This window comes from Falco peregrinus, chromosome 6, assembly GCF_023634155.1.
Source record: "Falco peregrinus isolate bFalPer1 chromosome 6, bFalPer1.pri, whole genome shotgun sequence".
NCBI lineage: Eukaryota > Metazoa > Chordata > Aves > Falconiformes > Falconidae > Falco > Falco peregrinus.
In genome coordinates, this window is record NC_073726.1 from 26966423 (window position 1) to 26990952 (window position 24530).

A 24530-nucleotide genomic window follows, 5' to 3' on the forward strand; every position below is an offset into this window, starting at 1 on the left:
TCTGCTCATTCTGCATTTGGATTTCATGATAAAGGTGCTCAGTTCAGCTCCAGTTCCCCTTTGTGTAACTACAAAACTGAGCAATCAGTGTCACTATTTGAACAATTACTAAAATAAATGTATAGGAAGTGGCTACATGTTTACTTATTTCCTGCATGATCCATCAGTATTCTTGTTGAGTTCAGCATGTTTGTCCAAATGCACGGCTTTACTGAATATTTACATCATTATTATTTATGACATTTAGAAAATGGATGCTCCAGCAGCTGCTCCTAGAGGAAGATTTAAAATTTTGCCTTTAAATATTTTCAGCCTCTAGAACTATTTTATTTATTAGATCATTCAGACTTAAATATAAAAAAAATTGTTCATGGAAAAAAGGAACGGACAAGACGATCCAGTGTATTTCAGGACCAGGATGTTCAGAGTAATCCTGCACCACAACATCAGATATGGGATATCCAAATTGTGCCCTAAGGACTTGCTTGAATAGGGCCAGCACCACCTGCATGCCCCAGAAGGCACATGGCACATCATGGTTCACATCCATGGCATGTGACCTCTCTTCTCCTACAAATCAGAGCCCCCAGCTTATACAGCCTGTTGGGAACAATCCTCAACCATAATGTCTTCCAGTCATTCCCAAAGCTATGACCAAAAACCACAACAGGGAGCATGCTAAATAGTTCCTCTGTTCAGATTAAGTATAGACTTATACTTATAGGAGCTTTCTGTCCTTTCCTTCACTCAAGACTCTATGATGATTCTACTACTTTACCTCTCTCGGCCTTCTCTCAGCTGCAAGACCATTAAGGGAGGAATGGTCTTTATTGGCCCCAGTGCTCACTGGGTTTTTTTACTTATTCTGTTTTTAAAAGAAGTTTCACAGAACTCTTGCTAGCAGTGCAGATGGCATAGAGCAGTTTATAGCTACAATGACGGTTTTTTTTAGCCAAGCTGCTTATTTAATTTCCACATTGCCATTGCATCTCCTTTCATATTCTTTTTTTTTAACCAGTGAAGTTTTGAGGCCTAAATGGCCTATTGAATTCTGTTGTTTTAGTGAAAAGCAAAGGTATCCCTGTTGTTTTGGTTTTGTTTTTTTTCTGTTACAAATTATGTACCTGTGGATTTTTTAAAGAATCAACAAGGACCAGTCTCATATTATTGAAGACTGTATTAAAAACAGACATCAAATTATTTGCCTCTTTACTAACACTGGAAAAAGGGAGAAAATAACCCCACCCTGCTGTCTATAAAATATGTCTATACAGAGGCAGAATGACAGGTGTCTTTTCAGTGTAATCTTCAAGTTAATGCTCACAAGCTACCCTTTCAACTATCTAGCCATCTTGGTATGGAGCTATTCTAAGCTCATAGTCCTTACTGAGGTCTTGTTGACAAGAATTATTTAGTTCAGACTTATCAATATGCTAACAAATGTGGGTTTGGGATTATAGCTGGCTTATATCAGGTGAGGTCAGAGCATGGGCAGAGTCCTGAATCTGTCAGCATACAGCCTTATACCCTTAACTTCTTACATTTGATTGCAACTTCTGATAATGCAACTGTAGACTCTTCTGTACACAACTTTTAATAGATCAGATAGAGGCCATATATTATACTTTGATTTATTTGTAGGTATTAATCGAGTTATCCAGCATCTCTCAGCTTGACAACACTCCTCGGTGGTACCCTCTGAAAGAGCAGAGTGAAAACATTGATCATGGGAAATCTCACTCTGGACAGAGTAGCCAGCAATCTCCAAAACCATCTGTCATCAAAAGCAGAAGTCATGGAATCTTCCCGGACCCCTCCAAGGGTAGGAATGACTTGGTGCACCTGATACAAAATGTTTTCCCAGATGATGGGAAAACTTTGCTGCGTATGTTCTAATAGAAAAATAAAGTTACTGCTATTAAGTTTGTATACATTTTTATTTAAAATGTGATTAATTCATTGGAGCCAAGGCTTAATTTGGCTTGATCAGTGCCACTCAGCTTGCTGAGTAAATGTGTCCTTAAAACAGCAGCTTACAAGCTCTACGTGCTTTGCACAACTACAATAGATTCTGTGACCTTTTCATTTTTCTGGTAGCCCTGGCCAAATTCAATACATATCTAGCTTTAAATTTTTGATGCTTCTTAAATATTCTATGGCATTTTATCTTCTGGAAATCTAATATTAATATTTTATAGAATAAAAATTATGCTATAATGATGCATATGCATTTCCAGTCTATGATAATGGGCTGTAGCATATCTCAATTGTATTGGAAATCAGCAGAGCTGATATAGTAGAATTACACTAATGTTTACAAAAGCAGAATTAATCTCGGCTCCAATAAATTTATCTCTCTTTTTTTATACTAAGTAGTTGGTGGCCAGTTGCTCACTTAAAATACAGTGTATGTCATACAAAAGCAAAAGCCATCCCAAGTAGCTTCCAGATGAGAGCCTCAGAGTGATAAGATTCTGCTCCATCTCCTCTCTGTTACTCTGTGTAACATTTTGCTAGGGATTGGTGCCTAAGATCTATATCTAAATTAGAGGGTAGTATAGAAGCTGCTGTAAGTTAGGTTATGGTTTTGACTGTGGCATTCATCAGAATAAAATTGCTTGCATTAGCTAAGTGTTTGGTACCAGTGTAAGTGACGCCAGTTAGTCTTTACATACTAAAGAAGTAGAAAGTGGAAAACATTAATTCTTTAGGCTACCCCATCATTCCACCAGTTTAAATCACCACAGTAGGTACAATTCACAGGTGACAGAAACCCAATAGTAAATTATTTTATTCCCTGGGCCAGGGAACAGTGGGGAAGTAGAAAAAGGTTCTCCATAAGAGTTTCCTAATCAAGATATATCCTGAGACTCTGAATGGCATTGCACAGCTTAATCTTTAATTCCTTGTTCTGGAATGCAGCTGGAAAGTGCAGTCAAGAGAAAGAAAATGAAATTATCTGTCTGTTTGTGACTAATAAATGCAGCAGCTGCGCTTCTTCATTTTCTTGGTAGACATGCAGGTGCCCACCATTGAGAAGTCCCACAGCAGTCCAGGGAGCTCCAAATCTTCCTCTGAAGGACATCTACGCTCTCATGGCCCATCTCGCAGCCAAAGCAAAACCAGCGTCACTCAAACTCACCTTGAAGACGCTGGGGCAGCCATCGCCGCTGCTGAAGCAGCTGTCCAACAGCTTCGTCTTCAACCAAGTAAAAGACGCAAATAAATTCCTCAGCATGGCAGCTTAATATTCATCTGTTGCCTTTTTCCCTGCTGTCCTTCCCTTTTCAGCTATTTATTTTCTATTCTTGGCACACTGTGCTCACTCTGTTCAATGTCTTTCTTTGTGTGCCTGTGTGTGAATACATATAATTACAATATACTCTTGTATTTAGAAGTCTTTTATTTATTTATTTATTTTAATTTATATAGACTGCAGTGAAACTGGCTGTTTCTCCATCAGTCCCTGCACTCAGGGTCCGTGATGTTCCATGGTTGTGCGTGACTCCCAGAGAATTCCATTGTGTGGTAGTGTTTTGATGTCACTGAACAACTACCAATGAAATAATCAAAACCTGCAAAGATGCAGTTGCCAGCTCTTCAAGTTGCACACAACAAGTACTGAGAGCACATTAACAACAAGATATAAGTAGTAATCGGGAAGGATAGTACTATATACAAGAAAGAAGACTTAAAGTTAAAGAAAAAAGTTTTTTAACTACATGGCTGAGATTTCTATTTTTGAAACATGACTGTAAATATCTAATTTATTTTTTTTAAAGGAACTATAAGCAACCTTCTTAATATATCAGATATATAATTCAAGTGATGAGCAGAACAGCAATAGACAAAAGCATTAAACACATTAAATGCGAAATCATTAAATATACAAAGTCATTAACAACATGAGATTTCAAGAATGTTACCAAGTTAGCAAAGTCAAAAGGAGTTGAGAGCTAAGTCAGGTGTCATAGTCAGTTCAATTTTTCTGGTAATTTTTGTGCCATGGATTGATTACAGTCAAGATAGATTTCATCTGACAACTTTAAATAGATTCATAAATTAAAACTTTTCCATTCAAAAGGATTGCTCTCTAGAGTATACTTCAGACCAGTATCTTAATTCTAGCTAAGGATTCAGTTGATGGCAAATTAAAACTCTCTGACTGTGGAATCATTGTGTTTGTCTTCAGGATTTGTTGATATGCCATAAACTTACCGTGGTATAATGCAAAAAGTGGGGGAAAATTACTTCCCTTGTCTTCACCATCATTAATAAAGAAACAGCCAGTTTTAATAATCTTTAATGCTGTGCATGTGGTGTCTCTTTGGTGTTTGAAAACACTACTTAAATACAGAAAAAAAAAAACCACTTCTGTTTGCATGAATAACATTTAAGCTGGTTCCATCTGAGGATACATATTCTGGGTTTCCATTTCACCCACACTGCCACAGCAGCACATAAAAGCGGTCAGTCTAATCATGCCAGGAAGCAGCACAGACACAGCATAGCAGGAGTCCTCCCTATTCAAAGAACTCAGTCTGACAATCTGCCTCCACCAGCCAATGACAACAAAGACCAAAGCCAACTAGCCCTCAGGAAAGTGATGTCTGATGGACCAGTCAAGCCTGAAGGAGGTGAGCAGAAAGACATGGTTAAGAAACCAATCACAGCCCAAATCCTTCTTGCCATGTCTACTAATTCATTGCGATATTTATTTTATCCCCCCCATTAAGTGCTGTAAATGTTAACATGAATCAAGAAATCTGCTTGATTTTTCCACATCAGCACATAAATCCATAACGAAAAGCTGTGCTAAGATACATTACAAAACAAATGTGTGCACTTCCATTCCACTGGAGGACTTAGACATCTGTTGAAAAATGGTATAGCTTTGTTCATGTTGTTGCCTAATAAAAAGCATGCATCCAAGCTGGTCTGCTTAAGCATGATTGAACATTTCTTGTACTGTGACAAAAACCTAATTGCACATTTTTGTTTCTGGAATTCTAATTAGGACATTAACAATTTCTTTTTCCTCTCCCAACTTAGTTGTTTTGTCAAAAGTCATTAGGATAGATAATTTTTTAAACTGCCAGTGGAAAGGGAGTTTTGACCAATGTATAGCTCAATCTCTTGACTTTCCTATTGGCTTCTAAAAAATTTTTTTTCTACCTGTAGGCACCTGTACATCAAACCTAAATACCACATACCATCAGTTTCTCCCCTCATCACAAATACAGAGCCAGAATCTCAATTGGTTCAAATTGGTACGGATCTTTTGACTTCTGGAGCATTTTGTTTATTTCCATGAAATCTGAGAGCTTATCCCAATAAACTTACAGACTGGACTCCCAGATCTTTTCTTGTGCTGTAATCCCTTCCAAAGCTCTCATGAGTCATTGAAGTTTTTTCTCTGTCAACACTGTTACACACTGTGGACAGTACAGTCTGGCTGAGAAGGCTGCAGGAGAGAAAGAGGGAACAATACTTCAAACAATGTACTCTAAAGGTTCATTAAGAGAACTAGTGTACTGTTAAAACAGCTAATTAACAGGGCAAATTTAACAAATTATTTTAAACTTTGTATTTAGAAATAACAAGTTGTTTCTTATGAAAGCCTTAAGAACTCTTCCATAAATAGATCTGTCTACACACGTTTGCGTCCACCCACACATGTTGTCTTACTCTATAGCTCAACTCCAGACACTTAATTCAAGCAAAGGCCAGAGGATATCATGGCACTAGTTCAGGCACCACAGCTGAAAGGCCCATCCTATTCCTGGGAGCTATACCACAGAAATCTAAATAACTCTGGTGATCTTCTGAGGTGTCATGTCTGTTGGAACAGAACTACATAGCACTTCTAGTCCTATGATGCCTTTTGGTGTAGACAAGCAATAGTAAAACCTCTTGCTTGTGATACAAGGTTGAATCAAGGTTCACATACACTTTTATCATAAATAGCTAGGCTGTTGCTCAAGTATTCTTGCCGCTGAACTGCTATGCTAGGTTCTTTACTTCTAAAATTGGGGGGGGGGGGGAAGTATCGATATGCACTTGGCTCAGCAATATTAAAAGCATCATGGAAAATTATGGGAAGAGCAGCCCACATTAATGTCATTAACATATAAGTGAGGTTAGAGTTACTATGAAGAGACATGGTACTTTTGTCATTTTATTTCTGACAATAATATGCAATGCATGGTCACCTACACAACGTTTACAAGCCTGGTTTCAGATCTGTGAGAAGTTTTGGCTTCTCAGTGTGCCAAGACTAGTTTGTCCTAATTTATTCATATGAGGTGGGCCAATAATTACTGTTTTGAGGTTAAAGGTTTTCATGCATTTCAGCAGGAACAAGAAGCAAGATTAGTTAATTGCAGTTCTGTGGAGTCTGTAAGTAAAACAAGAAAAGACTATGACATTAAATAGAAAAAGCACCAAAGATGCTCAAAACAGCTTTCAGTTTATGGAGTTCTTTGCAGGAGGAAGAGGTGATGAAGGAAGGAGAGGATTCCCCTGCAGTTCAAAAGTTCTAAGAGTATTGTGAATATTACAGCATCATCAGTTTGGAAGTCCTACAGAGATACTGCATGGTTGTGGTACCCATACCCATTACAGCCTACTGTATTGAAACCTGGAAAAGAACCCATTATGAACTGGTTTTGTGGACTGGAACGGTCATCTTGGCAAATTAATAGCTTTTTGTCACTAAGTCACAAAGTCCTTTATTAAGGAAGCCATTACATATCATCAGCATCATTATTATTTTTTAACACAGCTATTTCTATGTGATTTTATCAGAGAACAGCATCTATTAGAACAACTGTTTGTGGTTTTTTCAGTCCAAGCACACAAGAGTGTTGGGAAAGATTCTATGCTGTGACTGATCATCAGTCCTTCTGTAGCTAAGAGAACCCTCAGAAAGTTTACTCCTTTAATTTAGTCTCTCGATACCTTTTTTTTTCCTTGAATTCAATTGTCACTTGAAAAAACCAAAACAATATAAGAACACTTAGTCATTCTTAGAATGCTGCAGAGAATTATTTCTCTACTTCTGACTCCTAGGACCGTTTCTATTTGATGTGTTTTGTCAGTTATTAATTATATGTCTGATGAGAAGTAAAAAGGAAATCATAACCAAAACCAGCACCCACGGTATATATATTTTGTGAATGCAAAGGACTTGCATCATTTTAAGTTTATTGCATGGAACTATTTCTGTATTCATATTAAATAGCAAAAAGTGTATTTTAATCACTCTCTTTTAAAATTAAGGTGACGCTATAACAGAAAATTGGTCTTTGTTCAGCAACTTTGTAAAATCCAATATTCAACTACGGCATTTAATTAAAGATAAACCCTGAAGTATAATTTTCTTATTGCCTGTGAGAGATAAAAGCGTGATCTGCAAAGAAACCGATTGCATAATACACATTTCCACCACACCCCTCAGAGAGGAACAATAATGTTTCAGAGCCAAACCTTTGAAGGCAGAATTTGCAAGGGATCCAAGCCAGAGGGAGAGAGCAGTGCCTAGGTTTGAGTTAATTTGATTTCTGTTTTGTGAAAAATATGAATCATTGCCAATTACACATTCACATAAAATTAAGCACATTCCTTTAAACATAAATCTGTGTGTTAGAGTTTACATGAGTCAGTTTTAGAGAGTGTAAACCAGTCCACCTTCTTTTAAGTCAGTACTTTGTCCCACAGAATAATCTTTCCATTATATTGAATTTTCTCAGTAGGTCATCTGTGCCTTAAATATAATAAATTATTTTAGAGTTCTTCAGATATTTGAACAGTTAGAGATATTCTAATGTTAATTACCAGTTATCTGGATATATGCATATAAAACAGTAGGTGTACCTGCAATATATTTACCGATTTTATGTAAAAGGCCTTTTCAAAGCCAGTTTATATTTTTAAAAGAATTAATTACATGCTTTAGTTTAAATAACTTCCAATAAAGTGAATAAGACAGGGAACAGCAAAATTTCCCTTCAATGCCCCTGTGAAGTAGGAAGGTGCACCAGCTCTGCCTCACTAGAATAGAAGGCGTAGTTTCCAGTGAAATAACAAGCTCAGAGCACAAACAAAAAAAGATGGTGTTCACCATGTAGTCAGTATTTATCTACATAACTGGCCATTTTTTAAAGTACACAGTTTCATAGGGAGCTGTGGTCTCTACATGGGTGTAGCTTCATGGGTAAAATTCAATGGGCTGGACCTTATTTGCAGAGGAAGAGGTGCCAGTTTTGTCCCCAAAGGTACAATGATTGTCCAATGAAAAAAACAATTCCTTTATTACATCAGAATGTTGAATGGTCAACAATAAAAATATTATTTTCTGACCAAAGAAGAAAATTTCTAGAAAATTATTTTGATTCTTCCTGGGCTGTTTGGAGAACAGTAAAGAAGTATTTCAGGAGCTCAGTAGGTGGTTTCAAGCCTGAACATCATTGTAGTCCTATGCATTCTTCTATCCCTTCAAACAGACGCTCATAAGAGAGGAGCTACAAGTCAATATGCTGCTTCTTGAACATCATATGATGACAGATGCCACATGCAGCTCCTCTTTTATTTAGCACACATTTAAAAAACAACCAAACAAGCAAACAAGCTGCCAGGAGAAAAGTAGTGCTATGCTCTTGACCTGCATTAGTTAGGAAATGTTAAAGACCTGGAGAAAATGCCATGTATTTCAGTTAAAGGTTCAAACATACCTGTTAAATTATCATTTAAGGTAATACAAACAATATATTTCTACAGAAATTTCTCAAATATTTATTTTAGTCAGTAATAGAAAGGGGTTTTTTTTCAACCCTAAACATAGAGGAATTTAAAATCACAACATTCTCTGAAAACCTCCAAATCTAATGCATGTACCCATAATCTATTTATTTCTCTCATCTCATAGAGAACATTTCATCTTTTATATTATAAATTTTCTATTGTGACAAAAGCTTTTCTGTGATATCCCAAGAGGAAACTACTTTCCCAAGGTATGTGTGTCAAGCGATTTTGCTGGTCAGAGGGAGGTCTACTGTCAGAGCTGATACTGTTGGGGAGAATATCTAGAGTAGACAGGAGGTGCATCAGCATTTTCACAATTGTTCCCAACTAAGTCTGTCAATTTACACTTCTCAATGTCCTTGGGTTTAAATCACTTCAGTTCAAAAGGGCATGCCTGCTTTTAACTCCCTTGTTCCAACAACTTTGACAAAAGTTCACGTAAGTGTCAGCATAACAGGTTAAAACTACACAGAAATGCAATGTGATGTATGGACCAAGATATCACTAGCACTGTGAAATCCATGATACGGGGCTGAGCCAGCACTGTGTGATTTCTAACCACTTAGCTGCATGAAATTAAAATCAACAGGAATTTTCCTTATCACTAAGTTCTATTTACTGATGTTAGCAACAATGCCGAGTGAAAGGAAATTGATTCCTAGGTTCTCTAAACCTTTTGAATTGGATATGACTGGATTTAAATACCTGCTTATCTGGGGTCCCTTTAGGTCTATACGCATTTTCACACTTTTAGTAGGCAATGCCATGTTTTAATTTCCTACAACAATTTAGGATGTTTCTTTCATACTTTAAATAATTTACTGCCTAAAGCTGTTTTATGCCTAGCTTCACTAGTCTCTTAATTTCCAACTTAAATGGGCCTTCATATTGCTACAAATAACCCATTTCTAAGAATCATTATCAAAACAAGAGCTGTTTGTCCCCAGTCTCTGCAAAGAGCAGTAATCTGAGGCTGTCTTGAGTCTTGTTTCAGGCTAATAGCTGGTCCATTTTGCTTTGGCTATTCCTGCTATTTACTCTTCCACCATTTTAAGCTGGCATGTAATTTCAGGAAATTGCTCAGATTCTTGATTTGATAACTCTTATTTAAAAAGTCTGTTAGATGGTAGCCTAACCCTATGGAGGACACGGAAGAAAATTACTTCGTCAGAATCGCTTTGCTGGGTAAAGAAACGCCATCACGGCAGTTTAAGATGAGTGCTGTTCTACCATTACTCACTTCAAATGGTAAATTGCTCTGTAAAGAGCTGTGTTGAAATGTCACAAAATATCACTGCTCAGCAGGTGGTCAGAGCAGTGCCTAATATATAATTGTGGCTGAAATGGGCACAACCATGGTCTGAAGTACTCAGTAAAAGAAAGAGTGAGGAAAAATGATCAGAACTGACCTGAGGTATATGTCTTTGATCACTAGTTATTTAGGTATCCCCTTTCTGTTGCCGGTTCAATAAAGATGCAACTGGAGTCCCAAAAACAGGGTTTTACACAGCAGAATCTTACAGAGCAGACCAGAGTAGCACTTGCTTGGAGTGCTAGTGAACCCCTCATAAAGCAAGGCAAACTGGCATTTGGGGGCAGTTTGATGTTGGAGCACTTGAGGCACAAGGTGGTTGAGAGTGAAGAGTAGACAAGCTTCTGCCAGAAGACACTGCATGTGACATGCCCAGTCTGTTGGTCAGCAGAGAACTCTCCAAAGCAAATCATTGATTTTACCTGCTTCCATCTCTTTGAGAAGACTCAGTATGCCCTTTTTGTCACTGAGGGTTTCTCACAAGATTGCCAATTACAAAGAACAATTTTTTCCAAGCAGCTAGAGGCAAATTCTCAAAACTTAATCCTGAATGCATACACAAAAGCATTTTTTGCTCCTCCTGTTTGGTGAACAAATAGAACTGTCTTTCCCAATGTATTCTGAGAGTTTTATTTCTACTAGAATTCTAGACAGATACCTGAAAAGGGGAACATCTACAACTTAATCCCCAAGAGTAAGTTCTGCTTGGGTCTGATATTCTTTTACCCACAGGAACCACAGAACAGCACAGTCCCATTTTTCAAATTTAAATCTTTTTTTAAAAAAAAAATTAAAAAGTCCATTCACTGTAGAGAATAGCTGGAGTGGCTGACAGTGCTGGATTGGTTCCATTTTGCTGCTGACTGATTTGAGTTCATTATTATAAGTCTTATAAGCTGGGTAACGACCTTCAGCTAAGCTTAGCCTCTTTCATCTGCTGAGACCTTAAGGCTTTTCTCTAAAAATGGAAATATTTCAGCATCATATGTAATTGACAGCAGGACTTTGCCTATAAGAAGTATTTTTAAAATTTTCTAAGCTTTCTAAGAGTTTTTAAAAGGTTTGGGTTTGTGGTGTGTTTGTTTTGTTTTTTTTTTCTAAGAACCAGGAAATAATTTGAAAAAAAACAAAGGGCGAGGAAGCAATGAAACAGCTCTTCCATACTCTGGATACTTAATATTCAAATGTTGCCCAAGTTCCTATTCAGATAAATTTTGTAGATTTAAGTAAAACGAGACTGTACCTTGTAGTATCAGGCGCCTCTGTGATGTCAGAGGAGAATATCCAATCTCTGGACCACAGTGAATCCATATGGAACAATTCAACTCCCTACAGACCAAGGCACCTCCTGACAGAACTTTGAAGTCAAAACCTGAAAACTTAAGCATTTTCTAGCCTAGGCATCTGTAAGCAGAAGCTCTGTAACCTAGAAGTGAACCTGCCCTAATCTCACTTTATTTACTTGTCCTTTATGTGGGTGGGAATCCCACTGGCCAAGCCAGGTGGCAATTGTTCTGACACTTACAGGGCTTCACAGACCTTACATAGGCTAGTAAGACCAGAGTACCACAGTGAGCTCAGACTGCCTTGTGAAAGTTCCTACAACATTTGCATTTGTTCAAAGAGAAAGGGAAAGACTTGAAGCACTTGAAATGAAGGTACAAATTAGTCCCTCACACATGAAAACAGAAGCAAGTTCTAACTTTCAACTTAAGAGTACAAACCGAACCATGGTTATTCTAACTCTTAGGCAAAATATTGCCTGGCAGCAAGCATCACCACATATTCAAAATCTGAAAGTTTCCTATATAACCAACAGCAGAAGCTTAGAGGTCTAGGTATATTTGTAAAAATACAGATATCTAGAAAATGTGGGTTTCTCATGAGTTACAGAGTTCTTTGTATCCAGATTCTTAATTTTCACAAAACCAGCTGTAAATAGGTTTGTGGATTTCATCTGTTGTTGCAAACTTGACATTTCAGTTCATTACTTTCTTAGAGCAGACAGGGAAAGAAAAGGAAAAAAAAAGAATAACATTAAACGTCAGCATTTTCAAAATCCAGTCATGAGTCTAAATTTGGCTCCATTATAACCATTTACCAAGAGATCTTATGGGAAAAACCATCAATATAGGAAAAGCTGTAAATTAGTGAAAACAGCAGAGAAACTTAAAATACAGCATACTAAATGTATCATCAGGATACAGCTGTTTTGAAAGAAACATCTGTTTTAATTGTAAATCAATGTAGCAAAACTCCTAAACCATTTATAAAGGCTTAATTCAAGCTTTTCTGGCTTGAAATAATTTCTAGGTTCTTACTGGTTTTAGAAATCCACCAGTAAAGATATAAAAATAATTACGTCAGGCACTAGCTTTTACAGCAATATTAGAGCCCAGACACGAACAATGCTTTCAGCCCCATATGTCATGGTGGACACATACGCTACGCTAAGCAAATTCATGCTGAAGGGAAAAATGAAAGATGCTCTTTTATGCTGGCGCAATGCTGTCTTGGCTTCCATGGGTTTTGCAGATGCGTGGCTTTTCCAGCTTTCCCCACCTATGAAGTATTTGTCATACGATAGCAAAAAAGCCACCCAACCCAACCTAAAGAAACCCTCAGATTCTGGAACAACAAAAGTCAGAAGTTGTACCATTCACACAAACCCTGTGAGAACTGAGGTTATGGTTTAGTTTGGGGCAGGTGTGAGCTAGCCCCCGCTCAGGCGGTTGCATACCTTGCAGCTGGCAATAATGCATTATAAAGGAGAGCTTGACCTCTCTTCTCTGAAATCTCGCTCTTGCCCAATGTTTCCCAACAGCAGTTTGCTGTCATGTCACCATAGTCATAAGAATTCACTCATGATGCCACAGGCTGTACATGATGCAGAAGCCACCGTTCACCGCTGCCTGAGCAGGGCACACTGCTGTGCTCGGGCTGTCTCTGCTGGAGAAAATGCATGGCTTTCTCTCCAGATGAGCTAGTGAGGGTATCTGTTAATAACACCATGAGTTTATTAATTTGTATTAACGTCCAAGAAGATAGCCTATGATCAATGTGTAAAATCATGAAATAGAGCTAAAGAATATATTTGTCTAAAAATAATTTAGACTGACAGATTCCTTCTTGGGCTATAGGTAATAGTGAAACAAAGGAGGCTAAGAGAAGAGTTTTTTAAAATATTATGTGACAGCTCGGCTTAGCAGTGAAGAATCACTTTGTAGACAGAGTTCTGTCTTAACTCACAGTTTGGCCCAAGCACTGATGATACGTGAACTGCTTCATTCCTTTCTTCTAGTTTCAGTGATTAATCTATTTTTTTTTTTATTACACCTGAGGAGTCACACTCAGCTTCCTGGTCCCACATCAGGCAGTATGCAGCAGTCTTCACCAAAAATATTTATAATTCAATCAAACATAAATAATATTGGTTGGCAGTTTAAGGCAATACACTGTTGCAGCTCTGGCTCTTATTTGAAGTAATTTCCATTTAGGTATTTGACTGATTTCTTGTTTAAAGAATAATCTTTTTTAACTGCTTGCATTAAAGTTTCACAGTTCACCAAAATAACATAAAACTTAATCAAGTCTTCACAGAAAAATAACTTGGCCAAAAAGATTTGGTTTTGTCTTCAGCATATAAGCTCAGTCAGTTGGAATAGATGAGCCATGACAATAGTAGATGTATTTAAGTAACATTTAACAAAAAATAATCTAAAAATCTGTATTAATATTCCCAGACAATTGTATTATTCAATATGAGAAGAGCTACTCTGTTGTTCCTGTATTAATTATTATGTGTAATGTCACTATGTCCTTTTTTGTTTATATTTCTCAACTTGCTAAAGCCTGAATATGGAAAGATTTGTTCACGTAGTACAAAAATATCCAAAACACAAAATAAGCAGGCACCTGAAGTAAAAATAACACATGCTGGTGTACATTTTCTACACCAAATGTTCTTAAACAAGATTAGGACAATTCCCATCACCATATGGGCATTAAAATTCTAGGTGTATAGTAAAAGGTCTAGATGGGTAGGAGCAGTTGAGAAATATAATGCAGTAGCTGCGTTACATCTGAAGAGGTAGAGATCTTCATACAGTCTCTGTGACTATAGACGGTGTACTTTTATTTCCTTTCAGCTTCCTCTCCTTCTCAAAATCATCAAATGCAAAGAATTTTTGTGAGGAATATGAGGAAGGCCCACTGGGACTTCCATTTTTACAAGATCACCATATGAAATGTTACAGATTAATAACTGGTTTTCTGTAGCTTTAATCAGAAAAACCATGTTAATCAATCTAACCCACTCTTTTATTCCTTCAGGCTTTCGATTTGAACTATTAACAAGATTTGAGGAAAAAATACGGTGATATACTATTTGGTTTAGAACCTTATTCCATGTGAAAATAAACATCTACAAAAGACGATAACTCAATATTGGGATATAAAGTAAAAAAATGAAGGTGTTTGCAGCATGTGATTTTGATAAATTGCAGTTTTTCTTAACGTGGATGGCACTGATATCTTACAAGTTTTTTGGTAACCCACTGTTCCCGCCCTGTACAGCAAGGTCTACTAACCACCGACCTGCAGAAGGTTCTGTCTCCACTGGCTCGTCAGCCAGTAGTTTTGGCAGTGGATACAGCATGGATAGCGAAGGCAGCAGCAGTGCCACAGGAGAGAATAACCTATTTCCCATCCCAAGAATGTAAGGATTTTCCTTTAATATCCTCTATCATCCATGAACTATGTATAGCTCTTTCACTTGCCAGTCATCTTCTCATGTTGTTTCCTCTGCAGCCTTGGGTTACACAGTAGAATAGGATCTAACAGGAGAATTTCTCAGAGCCCATACTTTTATTCTACTTTGTTGAGCTTTGAATTGTAAATAACCAACCAAACCTCTGCCTCAACCTCATGAATTTATTGCTGTCACCCAGGAGAGGTGCTAGTCTCAGCATTTCATGAAAGTGTGTATAGGTGAACTTGGGTTATCTTTTAAATGTACATTGTGTAATTTTATTTATATAACTATATGTAATATAAATGTATAAAATTACAATGTAATTTTAAAATTACAACTTTTGTAGGCCTAAGAATGCTTACTTTAAGTTTTCAGATTGATCTCCTTCTAGAAAGAGATGTTACTAGTGCCATTGAAATTCAGGTGCTGGACATAGCCCAACTTTTCCCAAGTTTTTAAGACTTTGAGTAGAATTGCTCAGTTCTTGGCTGGAAAAAGCTCTTTGGGACTGAGTCCCTGTAGGAATTATCAAGCTACCAGCAGTGAAATGATCCTATAAAATGATTTAATATTCAAACATTTTACCCAGTTAACTACTCCACTGAGAAAAGTTTTGCCAGAATTTTTCCGCTCAACTTTGACAGCATGGACCTTCAGTTAGGAATTTCATTTAGATACCTTTATAGAAGTATAGCAAATTCTGGCCTGAACATTTTCTAGATTGACTGTTGTCAAAATATTAGTTGGTGGTCATTGCTTATTCAGTGTCTGCAATAGTTGTTCCATGGTTTTCTCTGTGACACAAGTTCTTGCTTTTCCCTTGAAGTCCTGAATTATTAGTCACAAGAGCTTGATACAATCTGCTTTAAAAAGCTTGAATGAAGAAAAAATTAATTCTCTAGAACTGTGAAATTTCTAAGCATTCATAATTGTCTAAAAAAACCCCCCAATGTTATTTGTATACAGCTTATTAGCAGCTAAAGGGAAATAGACACAAATCTAATATTTCAATCTTATCTTCAGGAGGACAACACAAGCCAAGTTGTGGGGTGCCAATATTTTAATCTCCACTGAACTTTCCACTCATGTTGTAGGTTTAAATGAGTTGTACTTCCCAGTGGCAAAAAGACAGTCTTTAATTGCACGTGAATAAAGTTACTTTGCCATCATTCCTAAAGAGAAAAGCAATGATGAATAAAATCTTCATGCACAAAAACACAAGATGGAGCTCTCAATAAAAGTTTTTAGTTCACATACACTAAATTTGAGTCCAAATAGTATAATTTATTGTGTATTGTCTAGCAATGTGACAGTATCTACAGTTACTTGGTATTTGGCTGACAGATTCACTAGTCTGCTAAGCCTGAAACCAGCCCCACTTCTGCTGAAAAGGAGGAAGAAGCCTCCACGACTTCAGCTTTTCCCTTACAGTAATTTGTTCCCATGAATTTTACTAAATTAAATCAAATGTATGCAGCCCTCATTTTCCATTAAGGGCTAGACTATCTTTTTTTATTATGGCATTTTTAAAATAAATTGTTTATCTTCTGATAGTAGAGAGAGACCTTACAAGTTACACAGGACATTTAGACAGGCAGTGTTTTCTTTTTCATGTTAGTTTCAAGGGTTTCACATAGCAATGTAAGGAACATGAATCACAGCAGTACTGGTTACCGTAAGAGACCTTTGGGATCATTCATGGGGAGAATGTTTTGAAATAGATAATTGTTTCCGTTTCGAATTCTAGATAAAAATTCTTATATATATGAGTACATGTATGATTGAAATTCTAAGCAACATTTGCAGTGGCTTGATAATGACCACAGGGACTCTGACCCTGTACATTAATACAGCATGTCCATAAGACAATGCTTCACATCCAAATTGTGAGCTGTGATGTAGGCTAAATAATTTTAAGTGTCTTGGCATATAAAAACCCTTTTGGCTATACGATCCCATTTAGATTAAGTTTCTGATCTATCAATAGAAAAAGTGTTGGGTAGGCTGAGTTTTAAACTTTTTACTCTAGTCCAAATGCTTTTAACCATGGGAACATCTAGTTGTGAAGCAAAATAAAAAATTAAATTGTGACACCATGGGAATTGCTTGATGAGGTAACTAATTAGAATACTTGCCAATATTAAATAGTTATAACTATCAAGGGAAATTAATCATTATACACAGCTGAATAAATCTTGTAAAGTCTTCCTATTTGGGAGATCTTTTTAAAAAGATTCTTTTTATCCACTTTAGTATCTGTGGAAGTTACTCATGTTACCATCACTGATAAGACCAAATTCTGTATGCCTTCATATTGTGTAACCATCTATACCAGCACATTGTCACAAAGTTATATTAATTTTGAATGCAAAGGTAAAAAACAACGGAACAACACATAAGGAATCTAAGGCTGGGGACAAATAATTCTCACATCATATTTGTAAAACATTTTATGAAGCATTACCTCATAGAATGTAGAGGAATGAAGCAGAATGAAGATGGGTTAGTTAGCATTGATAATATACAACTCCAGTTTTCACAGCACTCTCCAAACTAGCCAGCTGCAACAAAAAAGGCCTTTTTACCATCTCATACCAGCATATTCTTCATACCAGTCCCTCTGCTGCCTTCTCTTTATCCCTCCTCACCCAGGGCAGGCTCACTCCCTCAGCTTCTCCCTCCTATCTCTTCCTCACCTGCTCCCTCTTCATTGGTTTCCCAACCACTTAACAGAACCAGCCACACCTGCACCTTACCTACATTGACCAACCCCCCAAGCCAGCCCACAGCTGTATATTATCAACATTAATTAACCCAGCTTCATTCCTTTACAATAGCAGAAGAAAATAATAACTTTCAGTTAAAACTGAATTTAAAATCACTTTAGAAAATGACATTTTATACTGAGTTTTTAGTTTATTGTGAACTTGGACAGTTTCTGTTGCTGCTGTGAAACATGAAGCTGGCTCACTGGTAGCAAAGAACAGTGCTGACCATTTAACCCAGAGGAACCACATGCATTTGAAGACAATGCCTTCTATTCTTTATCACAGCATTCCAGTCTTCAGGGAGTCTTAAGACAAATAGAAGCACAAACAACTAAGAGGAGCAGACACGTTTTTGAGAGTGATTGTAATCGTACCTTAGAGCTTGCAAGAAGTACATTTAAAGATAGATTATATTTTACCTAACTTTCATTGCCTAAAAATATACATCTAGATTGTAATCCAGGTTCTTTCTACATCCAGTGGAGAAAGATAGGGACCTCCAGAGCATGATTTATTCCACTCACCTTATTTTAAGATTAATGTAAGTCACAGAACTGAATTGTTTCTTATGCTACAGCTACACTGTAATGTAAATCATTAAAAGAAGATAATGACCACAAATATGCCTTACCTTTGCAGTAACGGTATTGTAGACCAAATATCAATTTTGTGACTCCTTATTATATATTTCGCTGTTCACAATAACAGGATAAAGTAAGGAGGAGTTATGCAGACTGGTTGTGGAACCGCAGGCTGATGGGTGGCAGGTAGCAGACAGCACCTGATGTCTCCCTCCTCTAAGAATGTACAGGCTTAGCAAGCTGCAATTACAGTTGTCTCCAAAAGAGAGAAAAGTCCAAAAGAGAGAAAATATATATAATAATATATAATAATATTCTTAAGTGATCTGTCCAAATTAAAAAAAACCACCACCTATCATCCACTTCATTTTCTTGAAATTTAATTTGTATGTATATATATACACACACAGTTGGGGTTTTTTTAGAAATACCTGTGATGTTTGTCTTTTCATACAGAACCAAGCCTCATTGGCTTGATGTAGCATTTTCTCAGATCTCATCTCTTTACAGCCTTATTGACAACTACCACCATATATTTTAACAGAGGGAAGATGAGCCAGAATGGACAAGAACCAGTAAAGCAGTCTGGAGTAGGATTAACCGATGCAGAAGGTAAAAAGAAATACAAACAACACTACAGTGGTATCCCATGTTTATAAAACCAATATGTTTATTTCTTTTACATGTTATGATATGAAAGATTAGTTTATGCTTTCTTTGTATTGTAGATTAAGATCCTAACCTTTGTTTACTCTAAGGCCCTTTACACATAGCACTAATGTAATGAGTCTTCAGTTTAATTGAGAACAGTGTCTTACCTGTCTACCTAAATTAGTTAAATAGTAAGATTGCAATGAATAATATCTGTCTTTCAATGTTCATTGCTTTTCATAGTATTGGAATAAAAAATATGAAGTATGGAGCTGACTCAATACTTATTAAAATAGACAAAAATATCCAATGGCTGTCAGGCTCTATTTTTATAACATTTTAGAATATTTACTTCATAAAGCAATTATTAATTTTGGTGTCTACATAAAACATCAATTTTAAATAAAAAAATATTAGCTGAATATCAGGCTTGACTGCTGCACTAAGAGTATAGTGAAACTCTTATCTGATTGGGAAATCCTGAGTGAATTTGTCCATTATGGATGGGGTGCTGCCAAAGGAGACATTGTAATATTGGAGCTGGAAAGAGCCCGACAGAATGGCTTTCAGAGTTCTATAAGCAATGTCATTATCTCTTTCATGTGTAATAATGGACGACTGCATGAAAATTAAGAGTTTTGTATTGAAGGATATGTTAGGAAAATTCCATTTCCCTTTGCATATAAGGTATATTCTTTCAAGTGTATGTTTCTGTTGACCTCAAATATAAAACTACATTATCATGACCTTAATTTTATCATTAAAATAATACTTTTATCATTGAAATGCATTTCAATGCAGCTTTGAGGTATTAATTAATTCAGAAATTGAAATTCATATATACAATTGAAGTTAAATTCATATTAAGTCATAAAAAATCAACATTTTTCAGGTTTCTGCAATCTGTATACATGGGGAAATAATTGCTGTTGCTATATTTGAGGTAAAAGCAGTCTAATGTTCCACAGATTTGAAGAAATCAAATTAGAATTTGAAGGTAGAACTATGAAACTGTCATTTTCAAAGCAAGAAACTTTAACTGTGTATATGCATTCTACTAAATTTACTTTCAGTACATAGTAATCATCATACAAAAATCCAAATTCAGCTGCTTATCAAATTTTAATTTGTTCAATGGTATTTTTAAGTATTTGAAAAACCTTTTTTTAAAAAAAGAGAAATGGTGGGATGAAAATGGGAAATCAGGAATTTTCCATTTTTACTTTGTCATGATGTCTTTTATACAGAATGATAATTGTAAACAAATAGCTTTTCATCATATTGTTCATCATAAAATACCCCTTAGGTAAGGTCTCGGATCATAAATTTCAGAACCTATAAATACAAAATGTTTTCATTTAATGCTTGTGTCATTCAAACAAGCAAGCAAGCAAACAGACCCAAACAAAAAGCACATTTTAAATGCTTTAAAAGATGTGTATATAGCATTTGGTCACTAAAATTGCTTTTCCAGTCAAAGTCATGTCTCTGCTCATCAAAATCTGCAGACAACTCAAAAGCCATAATTCCCTAATTTCTACCTATGATGCAATTCACCTCTCCTTACCTGAAAACTCTCAGTTACCACTCCAAGTCTGATCAAGTGAGTAGCTCTTCCTAAATGTTGTTTCTCCCTGGTGAGAGAAGCTGGGGCAGCCAACCTAGTTTTTAGTGTCTTGACTTCTGACTAAGATGGGACAGATCAATCTCAAACGATAAATTAAACTAAAAGCTGAAAAACAATTTAACAGCATTTCAGTTTCAACATGTAAATGCAATTACTTTGCAGAAGTAGTTCAGAATTTAAAGGAATTCAAGTTTAACTGAGAATTACACAGTGTTACAGAATTATTGTGGTATTCTTTTCATAGATGAACAAAAGTGAATGAAAAACTTTAAGTTTTCAAGATCAAATGATATTTTTTCTGTAGTTCACTTATCTGTGTTGTGGATCAGGTGAGCTCTGCAATTGACTGGGAGAAGTGTTCATTCCCACTTTCCATTAATTTGTAGAGCGCTCCCATAGTTGACATTTGTATTCTCATTTGCAAATCAGGATTTAGTGCTATACTTCAAACCTTTTAATACTAGTACTATTTTTACATTTTCAAATATTCTTAATAGAGAACTGTGAAAGGTAGCCAGTGGATGGCTCTCTTTGAAACCGTGCAGAATAAATCCGATTGCCTAAACATGCAATCTACTGCTACTTGAAATATTTTAGTCACCCAAGTCATTCACGCAGGCCTGGCAAATATGGCAGGGGACTTAGAGGAACAAGATATTTAGGACCAGTAGCTGGACGTGAAGCAAGGTAGGACTCTTAAATAGCAACGAAAACTGGTCTCTAGGCAACTGAATCAAAACTGTAGCAACAGAGCTCTGATTCAGCTCACGGGGTGTGACATCGAAATTTAGTCATGTATGTAAGTGGAATCACTAGGGGAAAATATGCTCCTTTTGTAACTGTTCACCCACTTGAAAAATGTGCTAATGTTTTGCTGGGAATAGTTTCTGTGCTATTAAGATGTATCAGTTAAGTTATAAGTGAATATTGGAAAACAGTACTATTTACTTTGCTGACACAACCAAATGGTCAATATGAATAACTGTGAGTATTGCTATGATAATCTTTGTTTCTCTAACATATCATCTTGTCATATTCTGTATTTTCATACTACTTAATAATATAAAATAATGCAGAGTTTTGCTCTTGGACACTGTGTTACAGTTATTTTTATGATATGCATTGTTGCATGCTATCTTACACTGGACGTTCTGCCCTGAGCAGATGAAATACTTCATCTTCTTAAACTTCAGTAAACCTTATGATACATATTGTGATCTCCATTGAGTTATGCAAACCAGTTTCTCTATTCGTTTCAGAAAGTGCAATATCTTCTGTTTAAAGATTTCTTATGACATGCCATGGAATATTACAGACATTACAGACAAAAAGTCCAATTGCATTCCATGTAAGGATTGAAACTAATGATTAAAAGCACATGATTAATATCTTGATTCAGTTGTAGATCATGATTGGTCTTTCTGCCCTATGAAACTGCTCAGCCAATAGATCCCAGATGGTATTTTCCACCTACCAACTATTCATCCAGTTAAGAAATATATGGGGGAAATTATTTTCATGTATTTCAAAAGTGTGAATTTGCTAGGTAATCCCAAATTGCCACTATTTCTAGTAGAACAGAGATTATATAGATATAAATAGCATTTTAATTTAAATAGTTTACTATACGGAAATTTTGGATAGTCTTATTTTGAAGATGCTCTATACATGCAAAATACCATTCCTCTACAATTACAGACATTGAGTTTCACCTCAAACAAAGACTCTTTTAGGAAAGATGAACATGTCAGTAGGCATGGCCTGGCTTCACTCATTCAGTATTTTTTAGAGTAAATGAGCACTCACGGTGCTTCTGTCATGCTGTGCTTGGCCTCATTGCTTTTAGGACTTTAAACCAGAAAACTGTCAATTTGGTATAGGAGCAGAGTGGTTCCACACCCACATCTTCCAAAAGAGTGGGTTTTTTCTTTTGAAAAAAAATTTTCCCATATAGTCCATATTCTGAATAACAAAAACTTCTCTACACAGTTAGTTCTGCCATGGCCCAGAGGCTCACTTTCTGGCATTTCCAGTGGTCCTTTGAGCATGATCCTTTGAGTGTCATAAAATTAAGTCCCGTTGGTGATAAAAGGAAGACTAGAGAATACATGGGCCCTATCTGGAAGGAAAGGGGAGACCTGGTTAGCTGGGACGTGGAGAAGGCTGAGAATTCTTTGCCTCAGTCTTCAACTGGCAAGTGCTCCAGCCACGCTGCCCAAGTAGTAGAAGGCAAAGGCAGGGACTGGGAGAATTAAGAACTGCCCACTGTAGAAGAAGATCTTTGAGAATAGCTAGGGAACCTGAAGGTGCACAAGTCCATGGGACCTGATGAGATGCATCCCCAAGTCCTGAGGGAACTGATGGATGAAATGGCTAAGCATCTGTCCATGGGACTTGAGAAATCATGGCAGTCTGGTGAAGTTCCCATGGACTGGAAAAGGGGAAACATAACTCCCATTTTTAAAAAGGGGGAAAAAGAAAACACAGGAAACTACAGGCCGGTCTCACCTCTGTGCCTGGCAATATCATGGAGCAGACCCTCCTGGAAACTATGCTAAGGCACGTGGAAAAAGAAGTGATTGATGACAGCCAACACAGCTTCAGTAAGGGCACATCGTGCCTGACAAATTTGGTAATCTTCCATGATGGGGTTACAATGTTGGTGAATGAGAGAAGAGCAACTGATGTCATTGACGTGGATTTGTGCAAAGCTGTCCTACATGACCTCCTTATCTCTGAACTAGAGAGACATGGATTTGATGAAGGGACCACTCAGTGGATAAGGAATTAGCTGGATGCTCGCACTCAAAGAGTTACAGTCAACGGCTCAATGTCCAAGTGGAGACCAGTGATGAGTGGTATTCCTCAGGGGTCTGTACTGTTCAACATCTTTGTTGGTGACATAGTGGGACTAAGTGCACCCTCAGCAAGTTTGCCGCTGACACCAAGCTGCGTGGTGTGGTTGCCATGCTGGAGGGAAGGGATGCCATCCAGAGGGACCTTGACAGGCTTGAAAGGTGGGCCTGTGTGAACTTCATAAAGTTCAAGGACAAGTGCAAGGTCCTGCATGTGGGTTGGGCCCATCCCAAGCACAAATACAGTCTGAGCAGAGAATGGATTGAGAGCAGCCCTGAGGAGAAAGACTTGGGGGTGCTGATGGATGAGAAGCTCAACATGATCTGGCAATTTGCACCTGCAGCCCAGAAAGCCAACTGTACCCTGGGCTGCATCACCAGCATGACCACCAGGTCAAGGGAGGTGATTCTCCTCCTCTATTCTGCTCTTGTGAGACCCCACCTGCAGCACTGCATTCAGCTCTCAGCCTCCCAATATAAGAAGGACATGGACCTGTTGGAGGAAGTCCAGAGAAGGGCCATGAAGATGCTCAGAGGGCTGGAGCGCCTCTCCTAGGAAGACAGGCTAAGAGAGTTGGAGGTGTTCAGCCTAGAGAAGAAAAGGCTCTGGAGAGACATTATAGCACCTTCCAGTACCTAAAGAGGGCTGACAAGAAAGCTGGAGAGGGACTTTTTGCAAGAGAATATAGTAAAAGGACAAGGGGTAATGGCTTTAAATGGAAACAAAGTAGATTTAGATTAGATATAAGGAAGAAATTCTTTATTCTGAGCGTGGTGAGGCACTTGCACAGGTTGCCCAGAGCAGCTGTGGCTGCCTCATCCCTGGGGGTGCTCAAGGCCAGGCGGGACGGGGCTGGGAGCAGCCTGGGCTGGTGGAAGGTGTCTCTGCCCATGGCTGGGGTGCTAGAACCAGATGGTCTTTAAGGTGCCTTCCAACGCAAACCATTATATGATTCTGTGATAAGTAAGAAACTCTGTCCCTGTATAAATGACTGAACCTGAACAGAAAATTGCAGAATATTCTAGTAAAGCCTCTGTAGATGTGCTTTCACACCCAAGCAGAAAGAATAGATTGGTACTATTTCAAAATTTGGTGATGCACAACTCTTCCAGGGTTTCCTTTTCTGCATGCTATGCATTTGCCTGAATTACAGATTAAAAACAAAAAACAAAACAAAAAA

The 24530-nt window shown here is 37.3% G+C and overlaps 1 protein-coding gene across 3 annotated transcripts in view; it reads left to right on the forward strand.

Moving 5' to 3' along the window:
• Positions 1 to 24530, forward strand: part of PCLO (piccolo presynaptic cytomatrix protein) — a 402552-nt gene that overhangs the window by 332776 nt on the left and 45246 nt on the right. For 2 of the 3 annotated variants that reach the window (XM_027790555.2, XM_055809071.1), the window contains exons 19-23: positions 1642 to 1822; positions 3015 to 3209; positions 4455 to 4637; positions 14690 to 14831; positions 18761 to 18828. In XM_027790555.2, the coding sequence (XP_027646356.2) occupies positions 1642 to 1822; positions 3015 to 3209; positions 4455 to 4637; positions 14690 to 14831; positions 18761 to 18828 (769 nt within the window). Of the gene's footprint in view, positions 1 to 1641; positions 1823 to 3014; positions 3210 to 4454; positions 4638 to 14689; positions 14832 to 18760; positions 19582 to 24530 lie in introns of those variants that run through there. The other variant, XM_055809070.1, reaches the window with a different exon arrangement.